General features: G+C 50.0%; 1 protein-coding gene and 1 pseudogene across 1 annotated transcript; one reads left to right on the forward strand and one right to left on the reverse strand.

The window, feature by feature from the left end:
- The first annotated feature begins 813 nt into the window (after positions 1 to 813).
- LOC118587587 (alpha-mannosidase 2C1-like) lies at positions 814 to 11,035 on the forward strand. Its single transcript, XM_036193612.1, is given in 15 exon segments — positions 814 to 987; positions 1,269 to 1,391; positions 1,765 to 1,888; positions 3,018 to 3,088; positions 4,582 to 4,759; positions 5,023 to 5,212; positions 5,874 to 6,027; positions 9,073 to 9,177; positions 9,258 to 9,414; positions 9,496 to 9,639; positions 9,948 to 10,057; positions 10,144 to 10,223; positions 10,395 to 10,543; positions 10,626 to 10,735; positions 10,814 to 11,035. Coding segments are annotated over 15 exon segments (1,923 nt in total). The 5' UTR covers positions 814 to 886; the 3' UTR covers positions 10,941 to 11,035.
- Positions 11,036 to 12,087: 1,052 nt separating this feature from the next.
- Positions 12,088 to 16,371, reverse strand: LOC118587588 (annotated as a pseudogene).
- Between the last annotated feature and the right edge of the window lie 1,838 nt (positions 16,372 to 18,209).

Here is an 18,209-nt window from a genome sequence, read left to right on the forward strand (position 1 = left end):
ATACAGTCCTGCCTGTCCCACTCCCCCAGTGCCAGGATTAAAGGCGTGCACCAACCACTTGGTCATTTCTAAGTAACCTGAATTTGAAATGCAAACTCAGTTATTCCATTAAAACAGGCCAGTTAAATTTTCCCAGTGGTTTTACACATACTCTGGCAAACGTTAAAGCTGGAGGTCGGCTTTTGGCATTAAAGCTTCCCCGGCACTTGTTGACCTACTGCATCGGGTAAAAAATCCAGACATTTTGCTGATGAGCAACAGTGCTGTATATATAACGTATGTAATGGAGGGTTATTGGGGTGCAAAGCCCCTTTTTCCTCTCTCTTAATACACTGCCGTTTAGTTTGAACACGCGGAGACAGCCAGCTTTGCTCTTTTCATAGTCTGCAGGTACCAGTGCTCGTGTAAGTGTAAACGACTGTAAAGCAAATGAACTCTTGCTTGGCCCTAAATCTTCCAGGACCTTCCAGAGGTTCCATCCATATTCCTCGCCCTTCAGAATCTTAAGTAGCCCAGGCTGTCCTCAAATCGCTATGTTGCTGCAGGTCCTCCGATTTACACTCCCCGCCTCCACGCACCCATGGCTTCGTGCATCCTAGGCAAGCACTCTCCTTACCGAACCACATCACCAGCTCAAACTTACCATTTTATTTACCCAGGTTATTTTACCCAGCTGCCTTGACAGCTGGGATGAGATGAAATCCGCAGCTTCCGGGTCTCACCAGGATGGCTCCCCAAAACCAGCATCTTGCAAAAGCTGCTGGTGTCCCAGGAAAAGCTGTTCGGTTAGGAACTTGCTGGTCGAAAGCCGGAACCTTTGGTTCCAGGCAGTGCAGCGAGCCGGCAGCACCAAGGATCTTCCGGGGAGAGAAGTGGGTGCATCGCCATGGCCGCAGCGCCGCTCCTGAAGCACTGGCGTACCACTTTTGAGCGGGTGGAGAAGTTCGTGTCTCCCATCTACTTCACCGACTGTAACCTCCGCGGCAGGTGTGGCCCCTGGGCTGCGTAGCCACAAACCGCTTCCGTGCGCTCTTCCCTTCCCTTCCGGAGGGAAACCCAGGCTTCTGGCCACCCAGGCCGCGGAACAAAGTGCCCGCCGCGGACAAGGCAGGGCTGGGGAGCAGTGGGTAGAGGGTGGTTTGTGCTGCTGATCTGCCAGACAGTCCTCAAGGTGTTAGGTTGAGAAGAGAGTTCTCCGACCCCTCGGCTGGCTCACGGGTAAAAAGGGGGCGGCTTCAAGCACGCGCCCATTGGCTCTTCCTGCCCAGGCTCTTCGGGGACAGCTGCCCGGTGACACTCTCCAGCTTCCTAATGCGGGAGAGGCTTCCCTACAAGGAGGCGGTGCAGCAGAACTTCAGCCCTGCGCAGGTCGGCGACAGCTTCGGACCCACGTGGGTAACACCCAACTTGGAGAAGCCCCGCCCCTCTAAGGCCTCACCAAAGCCACGCCTCATTGTCTTGGGCCCTAGACTGCTGTATGGCAGAGAGTAGCGCCCTCTGCTGGGAGAATCGCCTTCATCTTTGATGTCTTCACCTGAATATTTTCATCCCTGCCGCCTCTGTCCCTTTCCCTCTTTAGGTGAATGATCTTTCCCTTGGGTCTTTGTTCTTCCCCATTTCTCCGTTCTTGTGGCTCAAAGCTGAGTACCTTGTGATGCTGCAGATGCATGGAGAAAGTCTTAAGGCCCTGCTGACATTTAATTCAAGGGACTATGTCAGAACAGGGTTTCCACTCCCAGGCCCATCACAATAGCTCTCTTACAGATGGTGGACCTGCTGGTTCCGGGTAGAACTGGTCATCCCCGAAGCATGGGTGGGCCAGGAAGTGCATCTTTGCTGGGAAAGTGATGGAGAAAGCCTTGTCTGGCGTGATGGAGAACCTGTCCAGGTGAGGTACACCCCCCTAAACCCAGTCACAGCCACAGATTAGCCCTGGTTTTTGGAGAAGCCACAACTGAATGTCTGGCCCTTCAGAGTGGTTTCATGATTTCAGGACTGAGGGAACTGCCATTTGGACGCCAGTGTTATAAGTCCCCAGTTTTCATAAACTATTTTTATTGTATTTAGTACACACTTATTGGAGAAACTTTAGATCATTCTAGAATAGTATTAAGTAAGGCATTAAATTATCTTCCCATGAGTAAAACGAATCTCTTATCTTCACATCTCATTTTCCAGATCTATAACCGCTTCTATATGTTAAATGTCATACCAAGTTTAATCTTTGTAGTCCTATATGGTAGGACTTTATGTCCATTTATAGATTTAAAAAAACAAGATAGAGCTTTCTTCTAGGGTTCATCTGACTTCCATTCCGAATCCCAGTATCTGGGGTGAGAATTGTCCTAAAAAGAGGCAGAGCCCTACTCAACCTTCCTTCCTTCACTGGATAAACAGATGCCAGTGGGGATGAGCAGATCAGTCTCCACCTCCATGGACTTTTTATTTAATTAACTGAACACAGGACCTCATAAATGCTAGGCAAGTGTTCTTAACACTCTGTTAATCCACCCCTCACTCCCCTGCAACCCCCCCCCCCCCGCCATGTAATTTGAGAAAGGCTTTTGCTGAGTTTCCATGCTACTAGCCTTGACCTTGTTATCCTGCATCAACTTCCCAAGTAGCTAGAAGTATGGACCTGTATCACCATATCTGGCTCATTTCATGGGATTTCCTTTTATTTATTTATTTATTTATTTTTTCAATCCCTCCCCTTTTGGGGGGGGGGGATTTCCTTTTATATATTCATGGGAGAGAGGCCATCAGAAGCCACTCCAGGCCTCTTAACCCCTGCCCAGGATCCTTCCCATTAGATCATCTGCTAGCAAACATGCTGTATGTTGGTCATCAGTTGGTAGGGCACTTGCTACCAAGTGTCCCTGATTAGTTTATCCTAGCCTTTCCTGGATGAGAAGACTCAGGGTTGGACAACTAGATGGCAGAGCCTGGCTTCCTTTGGCTTTACACCTCCTTTGAATTTTCCAAAGTCCTCAGGCCTGTCTTCTTTTCTTTGCCAGGGTTTGACCAAAGAGGGTGAAAAGACCAGTTACGTCCTGACCAGTAAGTTGGGAGGAGGAAACCCCCGGAGGTGAGCGAGTCCCCGGGAACTAACAGGCTGGGAGGAGCTGAGGCCTGAGTGATCTCAGAAGTACCTAGCACATCTACCTTCACATACTTTGATTATAGGAAGCTTGATTTTTTTTTCCTGAATATAAAAATACTGTCTAGGGTTAGAGACAGGCAGGGCTCAACAGTTAAAAGCACTTACTACTTTTCTAGAGGGCCTGAGTTTGGTTCTCAGCACCCACATCGGATGGCTCATAACTGCTTATAACTCCAGCTGAATTCTGAGCGTACCTGCATGCATATGGCATCATTTACACAGACATAAATTAAATCTTAAAATAGTATTTCCTTTCCTGTGGCACATATAAAAGAACATAAAGAAATAAATCACTGCTGTTATCCTTCCACCCAGGGATGGCCATTCTTCACATCTCAGCATTCATAGTCTCAAAAATTCTGTTAGTAACTCCTTTTACTAGTTGAGGATCTACCTCTTTGATAGTCTGCACTCAGACCTTTTACATTCCATTTTTTTCATATTGAGGGGGCATCTATGATGCCATCAAAAGATAAGACATTATTGATTTAGAGTTTTTTTCTTTTTTCTTTTTGGTTTTTGTAACTTTGGAGCCTATCCTGGAACTCACTCTATAGACCAGATTGGTCTCGAACTCCCAAGTGCTGGGATTAAAGGCATGTACCACCACACCCAGCCTTGTTTTATTTGTTTTGAGACAGGGTCCTACTGTATAGTCCTGGCTGTCCCAGAAGTCACTATGTAGACTAGGTCGGCCTTGATCTCATATAGATCTTCATGCTTCTCGCCTCCCAAGAGCTGAGATTAAAATTTGGTGCTACCATGCATGATGACATTATTGTATTTTATATTAACTGTACACGGTTCCAAACACTGGAAATGTGGTAAAGTGCCCTTGACAACAAGGGGAGACAGAAATATTCATAGAATTATGACCCTGCTGAAGAGTCTGGAAGAACACACCAAGAACTCCTCATGAGAATCGCCAGACTAGGAAGGGCAGGGAGAAGCGACAGAAGGCTCCCCATGACGTTGAGTTTATTAGCTCCAGCAGAGCACTCTGCTGCCCAGGTGCAGGTACAGCTGGGCTATGCTGGCTGGTGGAGCTTGATGCTGAAAGTCAGTCTTGGAAGAGTCAAACTTGTTTCTTGTGCGCTGAGGACTCTGAGACCAAGAATACTTCACACAGACAGCTTCAGATAAATGAAGCTAAACAGCAGTGTAGCTCGTAGAAATCCAGACTTAGGCACTATCCTCTCTGCCCATAGCAGAACACTTCTCAGGAGGACATGGGCTTGAACTGGTATTTCTACTATGATTCTCCCACAAATACACCTGATATCCCATGGGTGCCCCTGGGAAGTGGATCCTGGAAGTGAATGGGGAGGAGTCAACTGAATGCCTCCGACTTGCCCTCTTCTCAAGCTCCCAGAATCTCTGCCCGTCCAGTGGCCTGAGACTGCCTCTCTACATTATAGCTTGACCCTCTATGTGGAAGTAGCCTGCAATGGGCTTCTGGGGGCCGGGAAGGGAAGCATGATTGCAGCCCCTGACCCCGAGAAGATGTTCCAACTGAGCAAAGCTGAGCTGGCTGTCTTCCATCATGATGTCCACAAGCTCCTGGTGGACCTGGAGCTGCTGCTGGGTGTGGCCAAGGTACTGGAGCATCCCCCACCCCCACCTCCATCTTGAGCCCTGTTCCAGGCAGATTGTTTCTTGGGTCAAATCACTAGAACTCTGGGAATCCAGAGTCAGAGTAGAATGTTCCTGTGTGAACAGGAATGGTATTGAGTTGGGGCACCATTGGGAATAAAGGAGTAGAATTGGGGGAGCTTTGCTGAGAACCCCTGAGAGACCAGCTGGAGCCTAGTCCTGTAGTAGTGCTTGAGGAGGCATTAAAGTACAGAACCCTGTCACAGGGCCTCAGGAAGGACAACCAGCGCAGTTTCCAGGCCTTGTATACAGCCAATCAGATCGTGAATGTGTGTGACCCTGCCCAGCCAGAGACCTACTAAGCAGCCAAGGCCCTAGCCTCCAAGTTCTTTGGCCAACATGGAGGTGAAAGTCAACATACCATCCATGCCGTGGGCCACTGTCACACTGATACAGGTAGGACACCAACCACTGGTTGTTAGGGTGTCAGGGGTACCCTTTAAACCCTGGCTGTGCCTGAAAAGCACATGATCCTTGGTAATTTTATTTTGCATTCTTTGGACCTTATTTTTCCCCATGTGTATAATGAGTTAGGGATATTGGATCATGGGCTCTTCTAGCTATGGCTTGCTTATCCTTCCAACAAAAGCTGGTGCCCTGAGAGGCCTTGTGACAGACATTGGATAGATTGTAGAGACTGATGACCCCAGAGTGGCCAGGCATGGTGATGTTGATTATGGAACTTGGGGCCCAAAGAGGTATTTAACCCAGCTAGATTAGGAAGTCCAGAGAAGTTTCCTAGGCAGAGTGACATTTGAATCAGTGAGAATGAAAACACTGGAATTAGTTGACACAGGGACCCCCAAGCACAGGGCCGGGTTTCCAGGAAGGGTCAAGTGTTCGGCTTTGAACTTGATGAGTTCATAGTATCTCAGAACTTTGGGTTTTGTTAACTTGCCCATTGTTACTGTGTTTAAGTTCAGGTGTTTGCTGGGTATCATTGGCAGGTTTTGGTAGCAGTCCTCCGGCCTCAGCCTCCTGAATGCTGGATTACAGGGCCTACTCTGGGATGCTCCTTGGTCTTGAGCAAGATGCTGGGGTAATGCACAGCTTTAAGAGGGTTGGGCTGGGGGTGGGGAACACAGTTACCTCAGCTTAAGGACTCTCTCACCCAAGACTGATGGTTCTGTGACTCTGGACAATGGCATCATCCGGGTGAGACTGGATCCAACTGGCTGCCTTACTTCCCTGGTCCTGGTGGCTTCTGGCAGGTGCCAACCCTTTGTAGCTAGAGTTTTTCTGCCTGGCCCAGTTAGGACAAATCTCTCTCACCCGCCAGTCCCACAGTCGCTCAGACCCAACCAAGAAAGCACACAGAAACTTACATTGTTTACAAACTGTATGGCTGTGGCAGGCTGCTTGTTATCTACTTCTTCTATCTTAAATTAACCCATTTCTGTTAGTCTATACTTTGTCACATGGCTTGTGGCTTACCAGTGTCTTTACATGTTGCTTCTCATGGCGGCAGCTGGCGGTGTCTCCCCCAGCCTTTACTTCCCAGAATTCTCTTCTCTCTTGTCCCGCCTATACTTCCTGCCTAGCCACTGGCCAAACAGCATTTTATTTGTACAGAGCGATATCCACAGCACTTCCCCTTTTCTTTTTTTTTTTTTTTTTTTTTTTAAGGAAGGTTTTAACTTTTACATAGTACAATTACATATAACAAAACAATTATCAAGCAAGAATTATAGTTACAATATTAAAGAAGATATCCTATCTATCTTATATTTGTGAGTCTAAAGTTTTATATCTAAATTATCTTGTATCATAACTGAGGAAATTATAATTATCTAGTCTTCAACCACATCAAAGACCTCAGAAGGATTTAATATTACCTGAGAAACGGGAGAAGGATGCAAGCAACTTTCGGGAGTCTTGCAGAGTAGACAGAGACAGCTGGCAGCCTGAACAGTCACCTAATGTTCCTTTGTAATGTTGGGGCATTTGTCTTCAGCCCACAGAGTCTCTCAGTCTCTCGGTCACTTCTCTCAGTGACCTGTAGAATGTCTGGCAGTTTCCTCTGCGAAGCAGGAACCTGAAGGACCATTTTGTCAAGCAAAGTTTAGTGGTCACCTTTCTATGGGTCCTGCATGTCCAGTTGATCAAGCAGTCCAGGCAAGAACAGTTTCTTGCCCAAATGGCTATCTTTGCCAAGGTGAAGATAAATTCCATATGAAGTGTCTTCAATGTCCATCCTCCTCTCTGAAGTAAATTGGTGCTGCCAGGAGCAGACATGTCTCACTGTCCAGAAAGTCTAAATTTTAAAAATATTTTAAATGCCATATTCTGAAGGTCTTTGAAGTATTTGAAGATTACCTATCTATCTGAAATATCTCTATGTATACCTAGAAGACTTAACTAACATGGCTATGAGTATGATTATCACAGATGATTAATTATTAATCTATTTTTAATTATCCATTACAATTTAAAATGAGCTATACAAACATAATACCTTAAACACGATTAGAAATATACACACAGTATAACAAAATTAACTTTAAGTTTGTATCAATAGACTAAAATCTATACCAATGTAAAACATTTTAAACAAGTTGTTGCTCTTTAGAAGTAAGTTCCTTAATCTACCCTTTTATCCTATTATATCTATATCATATCCCCTCTTTTTCTTTAGAAAGAGATCACATTTATAATCAACCTGTTTTAAAGAAAAATATTGTTTTTTGTCTGTCCCACACCAGAGGGCTCTTCTGATTTGGGACACAAGAATCTCTTAACCTTTCCTTTTAGCAATATGTTTGGGTTTAGAGAAGGAGTGAGCCAATTCCATCTCCAAAGCCAGCTTGATAATTTTGGGAATGTGGGCGTAGTTTCTCTTACTACTTCCTGTTGGAGGGGGGCGCTGTATCTTATGGGGATACAAAGAAAATTTTAGGATTATAGAGTAGTCCATTAGGGTGAACCTCTGATCCAGTTGCCTTGAAACCATTCTGGATGTCAGATCATCTGGGCCATGGTGTCATTGGAGACCTTTTAGGTGGTCTTGGCTGATCAAACCTGATGTATCTTAATCTGGAACAAATCCAAAGCCTCTGGCTTTCTGTGGAAACAAAAGCAGAGACTCCTTTCCAAAGCAACATATCCTTATATCCAAATTTTGAAGTCAAGGTGTCTTTATAATTAACATATTTGTTTAACTCAACAGCTTTTATGATCAAATCTTTTTTTGTAGTTAAAAGTCCCAAAGACAATATAAACCAGATTCTCTGTGTAATATCCGTCTTTGTAAGACTGAAACACTGCTGTGGCTGCTGGCTCCGCCCACCTCTGATTCTCAACATGGCGGTGGTACAGTTTACCGCCAGCTCTGGGTCTGGAGCCATGTGTACCATCAACTATCAGAAGCAGTTCTATCAAAGCAGTGCATAACCCAGAAACTTTTTTTTTTTTTTTTAAACTACCAAAGGCTAAATCCACCACGCAGCAGAGTAAAGTGCCGCTTGTAGATTCCTCATTCCCGCCGCAGTACAGGTCAGAGCACACGCCAGGAACCCGCCAGAGTAGCTCAAACCGGCAGGCTGCCGCTAACTTGAGGGAGACAACTAGGAAGCTGTTTTTAGCTCCGTTTAGAATCTTTTTTCTCAGGTTTTAGGTGGAAACTCTTGCCCCACGTTGGGCGCCATTTATAGTTAGAGTTTTCCTGCCTGGCCCAGTCAGGACAAATCTCTCTTACCCGCCAGTCCCACAGTCGCTCAGACCCAACCAAGAAAGCACACAGAAACTTACATTTTTAGAAACTGTATGGCTGTGGCAGGCTTCTTGTTATCTACTTCTTCTATCTTAAATTAACCCATTTCTGTTAGTCTATACTTTGTCACATGGCTCGTGGCTTACCAGTGTCTTTACATGTTGCTTCTCATGGCGGCAGCTGGCGGTGTCTCCCCCCAGCCTTCTACCTCCCAGAATTCTCTTCTCTCTTGTCCCGCCTATACTTCCTGCCTAGCCACTGGCCAAACAGCATTTTATTTGTACAGAGAGATATCCACAGCAACCCTTCATTGTTGTTAACTCCATTCTGGCAAGTAGACCCCGAACTCTACCCTCTTCTCTCTGTGCCCTAGCCACCACACCATCCAAGTAGTCCACAAGTGCGGCAAGGCTGGGACCCACACATGGGCAGGGCAGCCTGGGCTAGCAGTCCCTTAGCCCCTGGCCCTGTTAACCTGTCCCCACCAAGTACGACTGCAGAGAACAAGGTCATACTCTGTGAAGCTCCTGTCCCTGTGTCCTTCCAGGGAGGCCATTGCCGAGGGTGCCCTGGGGAACCAGTTTGTGCTGTTTGATGATGTACCGCTGTACTGGGATGCGTGGGATGTCATGGATTATCATCTCGAGACACGGTACATACTGGGCAGGTCCTGGGGGTGCTTGTGGTTGTGGATACATGCTGCTCTGGCTTAGTCCCACTTTCACCCCACAGGAAGCCTGTGCGGGGCCAGGCAGGGACCCTGGTGGTTGGCACTGAAGGTGGCCTTAGGGGCAGTGCCTGGTTTCTGCTGCAGATCAGCCCCACTAGTCGGCTCAGCCAGGAGGTTGTGCTGGACGTTGGTTGCCCCTATGTCCGCTTCCACACTGAGGTAGTGCCCTTCTTCCCCAGATGGGGCTGGTGAGGAGACCTAATGCCCTTCCCTTGTCCTCGCGCTCCATTCCACTCCCAGGTGCACTGGCATGAGGCCCACAAGTTCCTGAAGGTGGAGTTCCCTGCTCGCATACGGAGCCCCCAGGCCACCTATGAGATCCAGTTTGGGCACCTTCAGAGGCCTACCTACTATAACACCTCTTGGGACTGGGCTCGATATGAGGTCAGTCGTGGGGACCAGGGACAGGGTAGGACTTGGACTCCCCTGACTCAGACTAGTTTTTGTGGTCTGTGGGCAAGAGGAAGAAAATGCCGGACACCTGTGCTTTCTACCGCGGGCCAGGCGTTTGCTAAATACTTCACTCTGCTGTGACCCCATAGCCACTGTGAGCATTTCACAGACGAGGAGGCGGGCAGATGGGGGATGGCGTGCCCAAAGCTCCTTGAGCGTCCGCTAGGACTCAACCGTGGGCTCCTACTGCAAAGAGCTTCGGGGTAGAGCCACCCACAGGCCTTGGGTCTGCCCTTCAGGTGTGGGCCCACCGCTGGATGGATCTGTCCGAGTGTGACTTTGGGCTGGCCCTGCTCAACAGCTGCAAGTATGGGTCGTCAGTCCGAGGCAATGTCCTCAGCCTCTCACTGTGAGTGCAGTGCCTGCCGGGCCAGGGCTGCAGGGTGTGGGGGCCTCATGTGTGAGAACTCCAGCCGTTCCTTTCTCCCGCTCCAGCTTGCGTGCACCCAAGGCCCCGGATGTTACTGCTGACATGGGGCACCATGAATTCACTTATGCCTTGATGCCACACAAGGGTAAGTACCAGGGTCATGGGGCCCTTCTGTTGCTCTTGACACCTCCTTGCCCTTCCCTGAACCTCCAGCAGGCACTGGGGTAAACTGAGGCAGCCTTGTCCCATATCTCCTGCAGAGGCACTGTGGGGAACTCGCGTTGTCCACATGTGTTTCTTTCTGGTCATTCCCCAGGTTCCTGCCAAGAAGCTGGTGTTATCCATGCTGCCTACAACCTCAACTTCCCCCTGCTGGCACTGCCAGCTCCAGGCCCGGCACCTGCCACCACCTGGAGTGCCTTTTCTGTATCTTCGCCAGCAGTAGTGCTGGAGACCATCAAGCAGGCAAGGGGCGGGAGAGTCTGGGGAGGTCCCGGGGATGCACAGGTTCTTGGCCCCGCCTACTGCCCCGCCTTCCTTTCCGCAGGCGGAGAAGAGCCCTGACCACCGCACTCTGGTTCTAAGGCTGTACGAGGCCCACGGCAGCCACGTGGACTGCTGGCTGTACACATCTTTGCCGGTTCAGGAGGCCATCCTGTGAGTGGAGACGAGAGAGGTGCGGGTGGGAGCCCTGCCCGTGCCAGCCCCTTACGGCCTCCCCTTTCCTCCATCCAGTTGTGACCTCCTGGAGCAGCGCGACCCGACTGGTCACCTGACCCTGCAGGACGACCGCCTGAAGCTCACCTTTTCTCCCTTTCAAGTGAGGTCCCTGTTGCTGGTGCTGCAGCCTCCACCTAACTGACTCGTGTCTGCGGAAAGCTTTGGGAACTCTCCGGTCCACCTTCCCAGCCCGAAACACGCATCTGGGCAATAAATGCTTACACTGGCAGCCCCGTGCGTGCGTGAGCCTCGCTGCTCCTTTTAGGGCCACTCTGGGCTGTGGGAGGGTAGAGAGAGCTACTTGCCAGGGGCAAGATCTAAGGTTACCTGTGTGTGCAGAGTCTGGCTTGTGGCCCCATCTGAGAGACTGGAGACCTCAGGTGACCACAAGCCAAGGGACCCTGAGAGAAAGGCTTCCTCCTGTGTTAGAAAGGCTAGGGCTGGACGGAGACCTGGAGGCTGCCGCCGCCATCACCACACACACACACACACACACACACACACACACACGTGCATGCACACACACACACGTGCATGCACACACACACACGTGCATGCACACACACACACACGTGCATGCACACATCCCCCCCCATATCTCCCCATCCCCCCCTCAACTGGGAGGAAAGCTTTAGGCAAGGGTTTAGGCTGGAGGTGCAGCCCACCATAGGCACTGAAGAATCTTGGACTGCAAGAGCTATGACACCTGGGTTGCCTGAGCCCAGGTCTGCAGAGGGCTGGCCCTGCAAGGCAGACCGTCCTCCCATTGAGTCTTGTGGGGGTGGGGGTGGAAGGCGAGGGTTACATTTGTAAATAGGTGGAGCCATGCAGCAGGCCTTTCCAACCTGGCCTTCCCATACCCCATGCAGCCGACCCCAAAGTTCAAATTCATTAGTTTATTAATGTTTTTCACATGGGCTTTTAAAAATGTGGAAGATGGTTTATATTTATAAACATCACACGCCAGGAGGTGTTGGCCCACGCCTTTAATCCCAGCATGCAGGAGGCAGAGGCAGGCGCATCTCTGAGTTGAAGGCCAGCCTGGTCTACACAGAGAAACCCATCTTGAAAAGACAATAAAAATCTGCAGGGTGTATGTGGCTCACACCTGTAATCCCAGCAATTATGGAAATGAAGGCAGGAAGATCAATCAGGAGTTCATTGTCATCCTCAGGTACACATGAGCTCAAGGCCAGCCTAGGATATGTAAGACCCTGCTTCAAAAAGGTTGTGCAGGAAAAGTCACAGGGCCTAGGGCACACGGCCCTACCAACACAGCTTCCAGGGATTCAGACGCCCCTAGATTCACAGCAAGTGAAGGACAGACCCAGCAAGGAAGCCTCTTGTCTAGGAGGCTGAAGATCCCCCAGCCTCCCGGGAACGGGTATCAGCCTTGTTCTTCCGGGGTCTGCGGCCACCTGTGGGGAGAGCAGGTGAGGCAGTGACTGTGTGTCCTGTCTAGGCCTTCCTCCCTCTGCCCACCCTGTTACCTCCCAGCCTTACCCCCTTGAGAAGGAGACAGCTGGCCAGGAGCCTGGCCAGAGAAGTGGAGTTGACAAGAGTTAAGTGCAGAGGGGGCTGGGCTCATGCATACCTCTTCTGTGTCTTCAGCCCCCAGCTGTGTCTCCTGTGGCTGCTGCTTTTTTCGGGACCTGCCCCCTGGAGGATGTTGTGCTGGACTTACCCTAGGGCTTCCGTCCCTCTCTAGACTCTTAGTGCTGGGTGACTCCAAGGTTGGGGAGGGATGGGAGGATGGGTGTGCAAGGCCGGCCATGATCCTTCCAGCTCTCTATCTCTTACATCAAGAGCTGCTTACCTTTGGGTGCCAAGGGTCCGGGATCACCCTAAAGTGGAATGAGAACAATTCTGGAGTCAACCTGGTCTGGTGAAGGGGCAGTTTTCCTTGGAGTGGTAGATCAATATAGTTCCCTGTCTAGAAGTCTCTGATTTCCCCCAACCCCTACACACACACACACACACACACACACACACACACACACACATACACACACACACCACACACACACATACACACACACCACACACACACACACACACACACACACACACACACAAGCTGCTTTAAGCTGTTCTACTGGCTTGAACCCTGGGGTTCCAGGGAGAAGAGCATCACATGGAGAACTATACACTCAGGAACAATGTGATCTTTGGCAGGCCTGCACAGGCTAAGGTAATCTCTGCCTATCTCAGAGCTCTATCTCCTATCTTGTTACCCCACCAGCTTTCCTAGGGTCTCCATTTGCCCATGTGAGCAGTAGGGCTCAAACCTGGAACCAGATGGTACGGCCATGCCGGTCTGGCAGGGAACTCATGCCTGGCATGCCATAGCACTGCAGCCAGGCTCGAAAGGCAGCAAAATCTTCTTCTCCACGATCTGGCCCGTAGCCTTTGCCCCCTGAGGGACAGAGGAACCAGTTAGAGGTGAGGGGGTGTTGTGGAGTGGGAGGAACAAGGAGTCTGGTTCGACATGGCTCAGACCTTAGCTAAAGAAGCTGATGGACTGAGACAGGGCCACACTACCTCCCCCCACACTCTGGGTCCTGGTCCCTCTCCATCAGCAAGGTGAATCCTGTCCCTCCTGCTGCATGGGAGGCTGGGAAACTTGCCAAGAGACCTGGTCTGTTTAGCAAACTCCCATCCTAGGGCCAAGATGACAGCTGCCCAGCATCGCACAAAGACTAAAGCAGAGATCAGTGGCCATCCTGGCTTCCCCAGGCCTCACTCAGCTGAACCACTTCCTTGGGCACCAAGTGACACAGTTCCAGCAGGTCTGGGTTCTGCAGTTTGACCTTGATCTTCTGGCTCAGGGTCAGCTTGGGGCTCTGAAGGGCGTGGGCAGAACCAAGGTGTTAACAAAGGGTACTCAGCCCACCTCACACTGAAGACAGTGGACTTCCCCTCTAAGCTTGGCAAAACCTTTAATGTGGTTCACACCCCTTCCACACACTTGATGGGCTAAGGTAAGAGATACCTGACTCTACACATACCTTTGCCATCCACACACGCGCACGCACACACACACACACACACACACACACACACGTACACACATACACGCACACACCACACACACACATACACACACACACACACACACACACACACACACACACACACGTTTGTACACTGTCCTCACCAGCCGGTACTGCTGCAGGGCCTCTAGAACTGTCTGGGCCTTCTCGAAAGGGGGGATCTTCAACCTGGGATGGTGGAGTGGGCCCAGGCTAAGTAGTGGATGTGATCACCCATGCCCCACCCCAGCCGTTGTGCCCACAGCCTGCCTGCTGACCGGTATAATATCTCTGCCCGAAGGTAGTTGCCAATGCCATTGAAGAATCTCTGGTCCAACAAGGCCTCGCAGATGGGCCGGTCAAAGGCTTTGTCTGATAGGTTCCGAAGTACATTGTTCCTGGAAGGACATAGGCTGTACGCATGAGACTCATCCCACACCCCAGGGTAGGGATGAAGGGCTAGGGAAGCAGTTGTGTGTGCAAGGAGGAACGGGCTCAGCTAACTCTGGTCTCAGCACTATTTGGGCAGCTGGAGCCTTTGTTCTCCCATTTGTGACATGGGAACAACATGGGATTGTTTATTGTTAAAAAAATGAAAAAAACATCCAGCTAGGCATGGTAGTTCACACCTGAAATCCCAATACTTGGGGGGCTGAGACAGAAGGATGGAGGCAGTTTGGGGCCAGCCTTACCGACATAGTTAATCCCAGGCCAGGCAGGGCTCTAAAATAAGACCGTGTGTGTGTGTGTGTGTGTGTGTGTGTGTGTGTGTGTGTGTGTGTGCGCGCGCGCGCGCGCGCGCGCCAAGGTGTAAAGGCTCTGCCTGCAATCACAACACTGAGGCAGTAACCCTACTGCCTTGAGTATGTAGCAAATACCAGGCCAGGCCATCCTGGTAAACAGAGTGAAATCCTGTCTCAACTTGTCCCTACTCCCTTGAAGTATGAAGGAATGGCTGGGTGGGGGGTGACAAGAAGTTCTAAGAGGGGCTAGAGAGATGGCTCAGTGGTTAAAAGCACTGGCTGTTCTTCCAGAGGTCCTGAGTTCAATTCCCAGCACCGACATGGTGGCTCACAACCATCTGTAATGAGATCTGGTGCCCTCTTCTGTATATATAATAAATAAATAAATCTTAAAAAAAAAAAAAAAAGAAGTTCTAAGAAAAAGAGCTGACACTTCTGTGTGGTGCTGACACCCCTACCCCACCCCTGTCCCTGACAGCTGGAGGACTCTGGAAACAGCTTTGAGGTCCATCAAGAGATGAAACAGAACCTGTTGCCCAGCAGCCTGTGGCCCCAACTCCCCAGGAAAGATGAAGCAGTGATAACCCAGGGCTAAGGACAGTGGTTTTCCTGGGCCAGCCAGGAGTCAACTGTTTCTGTGACACCAGAGATGTGACCAAGTCTAGGGCTCAACAGAGGCACAAAATCTGTTCCCAGGAAGAAAAATGAGAATGTGCCAGGTCCACCCCAGGCCTGCACACCTGCATTTCTTGCCAAGACTCTCCTCCAAGATTTACACAGCTGGTCCCATCCGCACTGGCCAAAAGATCATCTCAGATCAAAGGTCACTCCCTCAGGAGGACTGCTGTGCGCCCCACCATTGGGCAAAGGTCTGTGAATGTATTTTGTGTGTCCTGGCCACCTGCCTTACCTGCACATCATCAGTGCAGTGAACGAAGGGACCACACTCACCTGTCCACTGCTGTACCCTACAGGGCCTGGCTTGGAGCAGTGACTTTCTTTAGAGGAAGGTATTGATAACGGGGACAGTCACAGGAGACCCCAGGACAGAGACAGGTGGGCAGGCAGAATGTGAGGACCATCAAAACCTGACTTACAGTCACTAGACCACCCTCTCCCCACTGTGTGGGCTTGTCTCGTAAGGGGGCCACCAGGAAGCAAAGTGGGGTGCTGGGCCCCAGCCCAACTCTAATGCTGTTCCATGTCCTCGGACCTCTGCCTGTCCTCTGGACTGCCCTCTCTCACACTTTTGCTGCCCTGACGCCATCTCGATCCACAGATGGGGGCTGAGGCTCCAGAGGGTTAGGATTTGTTCCTTGTGGGCCTGGCTGGGACACTACATACCCAGTCCTACCTGAACTGTTCATACTCCAGCAAGACACAGGGTCCACGGCCTGGCTGCCATTCACCCCCAGGGTCCCAGTGGCCAAAGCGACGGATATCCACGAAGCAAAGGGCAAGCCGGGGGGGGGGGGGGGGGGGGGGGGCGTGTAAAACCGTAGATGGGCATGGGGCGGCAGGGCATCTGCAGGTGCCAGCTGGAAGGATCCAGACATACCAAATCGGAAGACAAGGGACAGTGTCTTCTGAGGGGGCTGGGCACCAGGCAGGGGGCTCAAGGTCAGGCGCAGCTCCTTGCCTCGGGCCAAGGCTGAGATATGGTAGGCACTGCTCTCAAAGGGCACCTCGGGGTTGCGGCTGACAGAGGACTTCTCCACACACCCGCCAAATACGAGCCCCTGACATGTCTGGCATTTACAAAATGACTGGCAAGGTGCAGCTCTGGGCCCTCCGGCATTCTGAAGAAGGAATGGCGGCCCCTGTAGAGGGCAGAGGACAACAGGTTGTGCCAGAAGATACCTGTTAAGTGGACATTGTCACCAAAGTTTTACAGAATAAAAGGCAGAGAGGCACACAGCCGTCTAGGATAGGCAGGAACATGCTGACCTAGACACAGCCCGTTTCCCATCCCAAGTGCTAGCAAGGACAGGGTACCAGGTGGCTGAAGCTGGAAGGCAGGGCGGCTGTCTTGCTCACTAATGCTTTCCCTCCATGGGCTTCCACACCTGGTTTAGAACACAGTTCAGATCTTTGCTGGAGCCTGTTACCTTGTGTCCTCTGAGCTCCTCCACCCACCCACAAACATATTCCTCCCATCTCCAGGCTTTTGCCCCTACTGTTCCCCCACCACACACAGTAGGACGTTTGAGGGTGTGTCATCAGAAGAAAAATCACATACACACACACACACACACACACACACACACACACACACACACACACCCGCAACCCTCTCTTGATAGCTGGTTTAGAAAGGCCTGGAGCCCAAGTCACTGTGCAGGCCTCTCACCAACTCCGGTTGTCCAGTCACACAGCAGTGTGAAGGTAGTGTCGGAGGAATGCCACACACTCCCACTCACCAAAGTCCGCCATGCCCCTTCTCTTGGAAGAACTAGTCTCTTTTGGTGTCAGGGACTTAAAGATGCAACATCCGTCCTTACTGGGGGGGAGGGCTGGTAATTTGGTCAAAGGAACATGAGGATATCTAATACGGTGCCCTTAGATTAACACTATCAGGTACAGAAAGCCCCTTACCAGCCCCCTCTCTGAAGGTGATATTACTTGCTATAAATGAGTTACACAACATAATGGTTAGCTAAACAATGAAAAGGAACAACCGCTGACCACTGTTCTGAGGCCACACAGCCACGATCTACTGATGCAGTCATTGCTTCCTGATTCTTCGAGAGGTCAGCGAACACCATAGAGCCCTTGTGTAGACCTCATGTGTGATTAGTGTGATTCTCTAAGGGCCTGCATTCATTTCCATTTTTAGATTCATTAATCTTAATCTGAGTGCTTAGAAATTGCAGTGTCATATTGGTAATAATGCAGAATTGAGGAATTGCACATATTTTCACTGTGTTCACAGGACTTCTAGAAGTGATTTGTGTGCTGACCATTCTGCAACACTATCTTCTGTAGACACAATCTTATGCACAGGAATTGAGACCTTACCTATGTACGGACCTATGTAAGTGTTCATTGATGTCTGTGATCTTCAAGAATTCTGAATCAGATAATTCGGTAAATGTTTAAAAACTACTGTTATTAGTTTTTCTATTTTAAAATGCAGTTCAGCTGACATAATTGGTTTTGTTGTATTACAGTTTCAAAATTCATGAAGAGACTGGGTTTTCAAGTTGTCAAATGTAGATGTAACCGGCTTGTTAAATAAGAAACACAGAACTGATTGCAGAGTTAAAAACCACGAGGTCAGAGCAAGAGTGGAAAACCTTACCCTTCACTGCTTCTGCTGTCCTTCCTCTCCACCAGAGACCTACTTCTGTGCGTCCTGTCTATTTAAAGACTTTCTGTTCTGTTGTCTCATTGGTTGTAAACCCAGCCACATGACCTCCTTGTCACTGCCTGTTTGTACAGACCTCCAGGTCTTCTATGGTTGGTATTGAGATTAAAGGTGTGTGTCTCCATGCTGGCTGTGTCCTTGAACACACAGAGATCCGCCTAGCTCTGCCTCCCAAGTGCTGGGATTAAAGGCGTGCCCCACTGCTCTGGCTTGCTCTGACCTCAAGGCAACTTTATTGACATACAAATAAAATCACATTTCAATACAAA

Source organism: Onychomys torridus, chromosome 7 (assembly GCF_903995425.1).
Source record: "Onychomys torridus chromosome 7, mOncTor1.1, whole genome shotgun sequence".
NCBI lineage: Eukaryota > Metazoa > Chordata > Mammalia > Rodentia > Cricetidae > Onychomys > Onychomys torridus.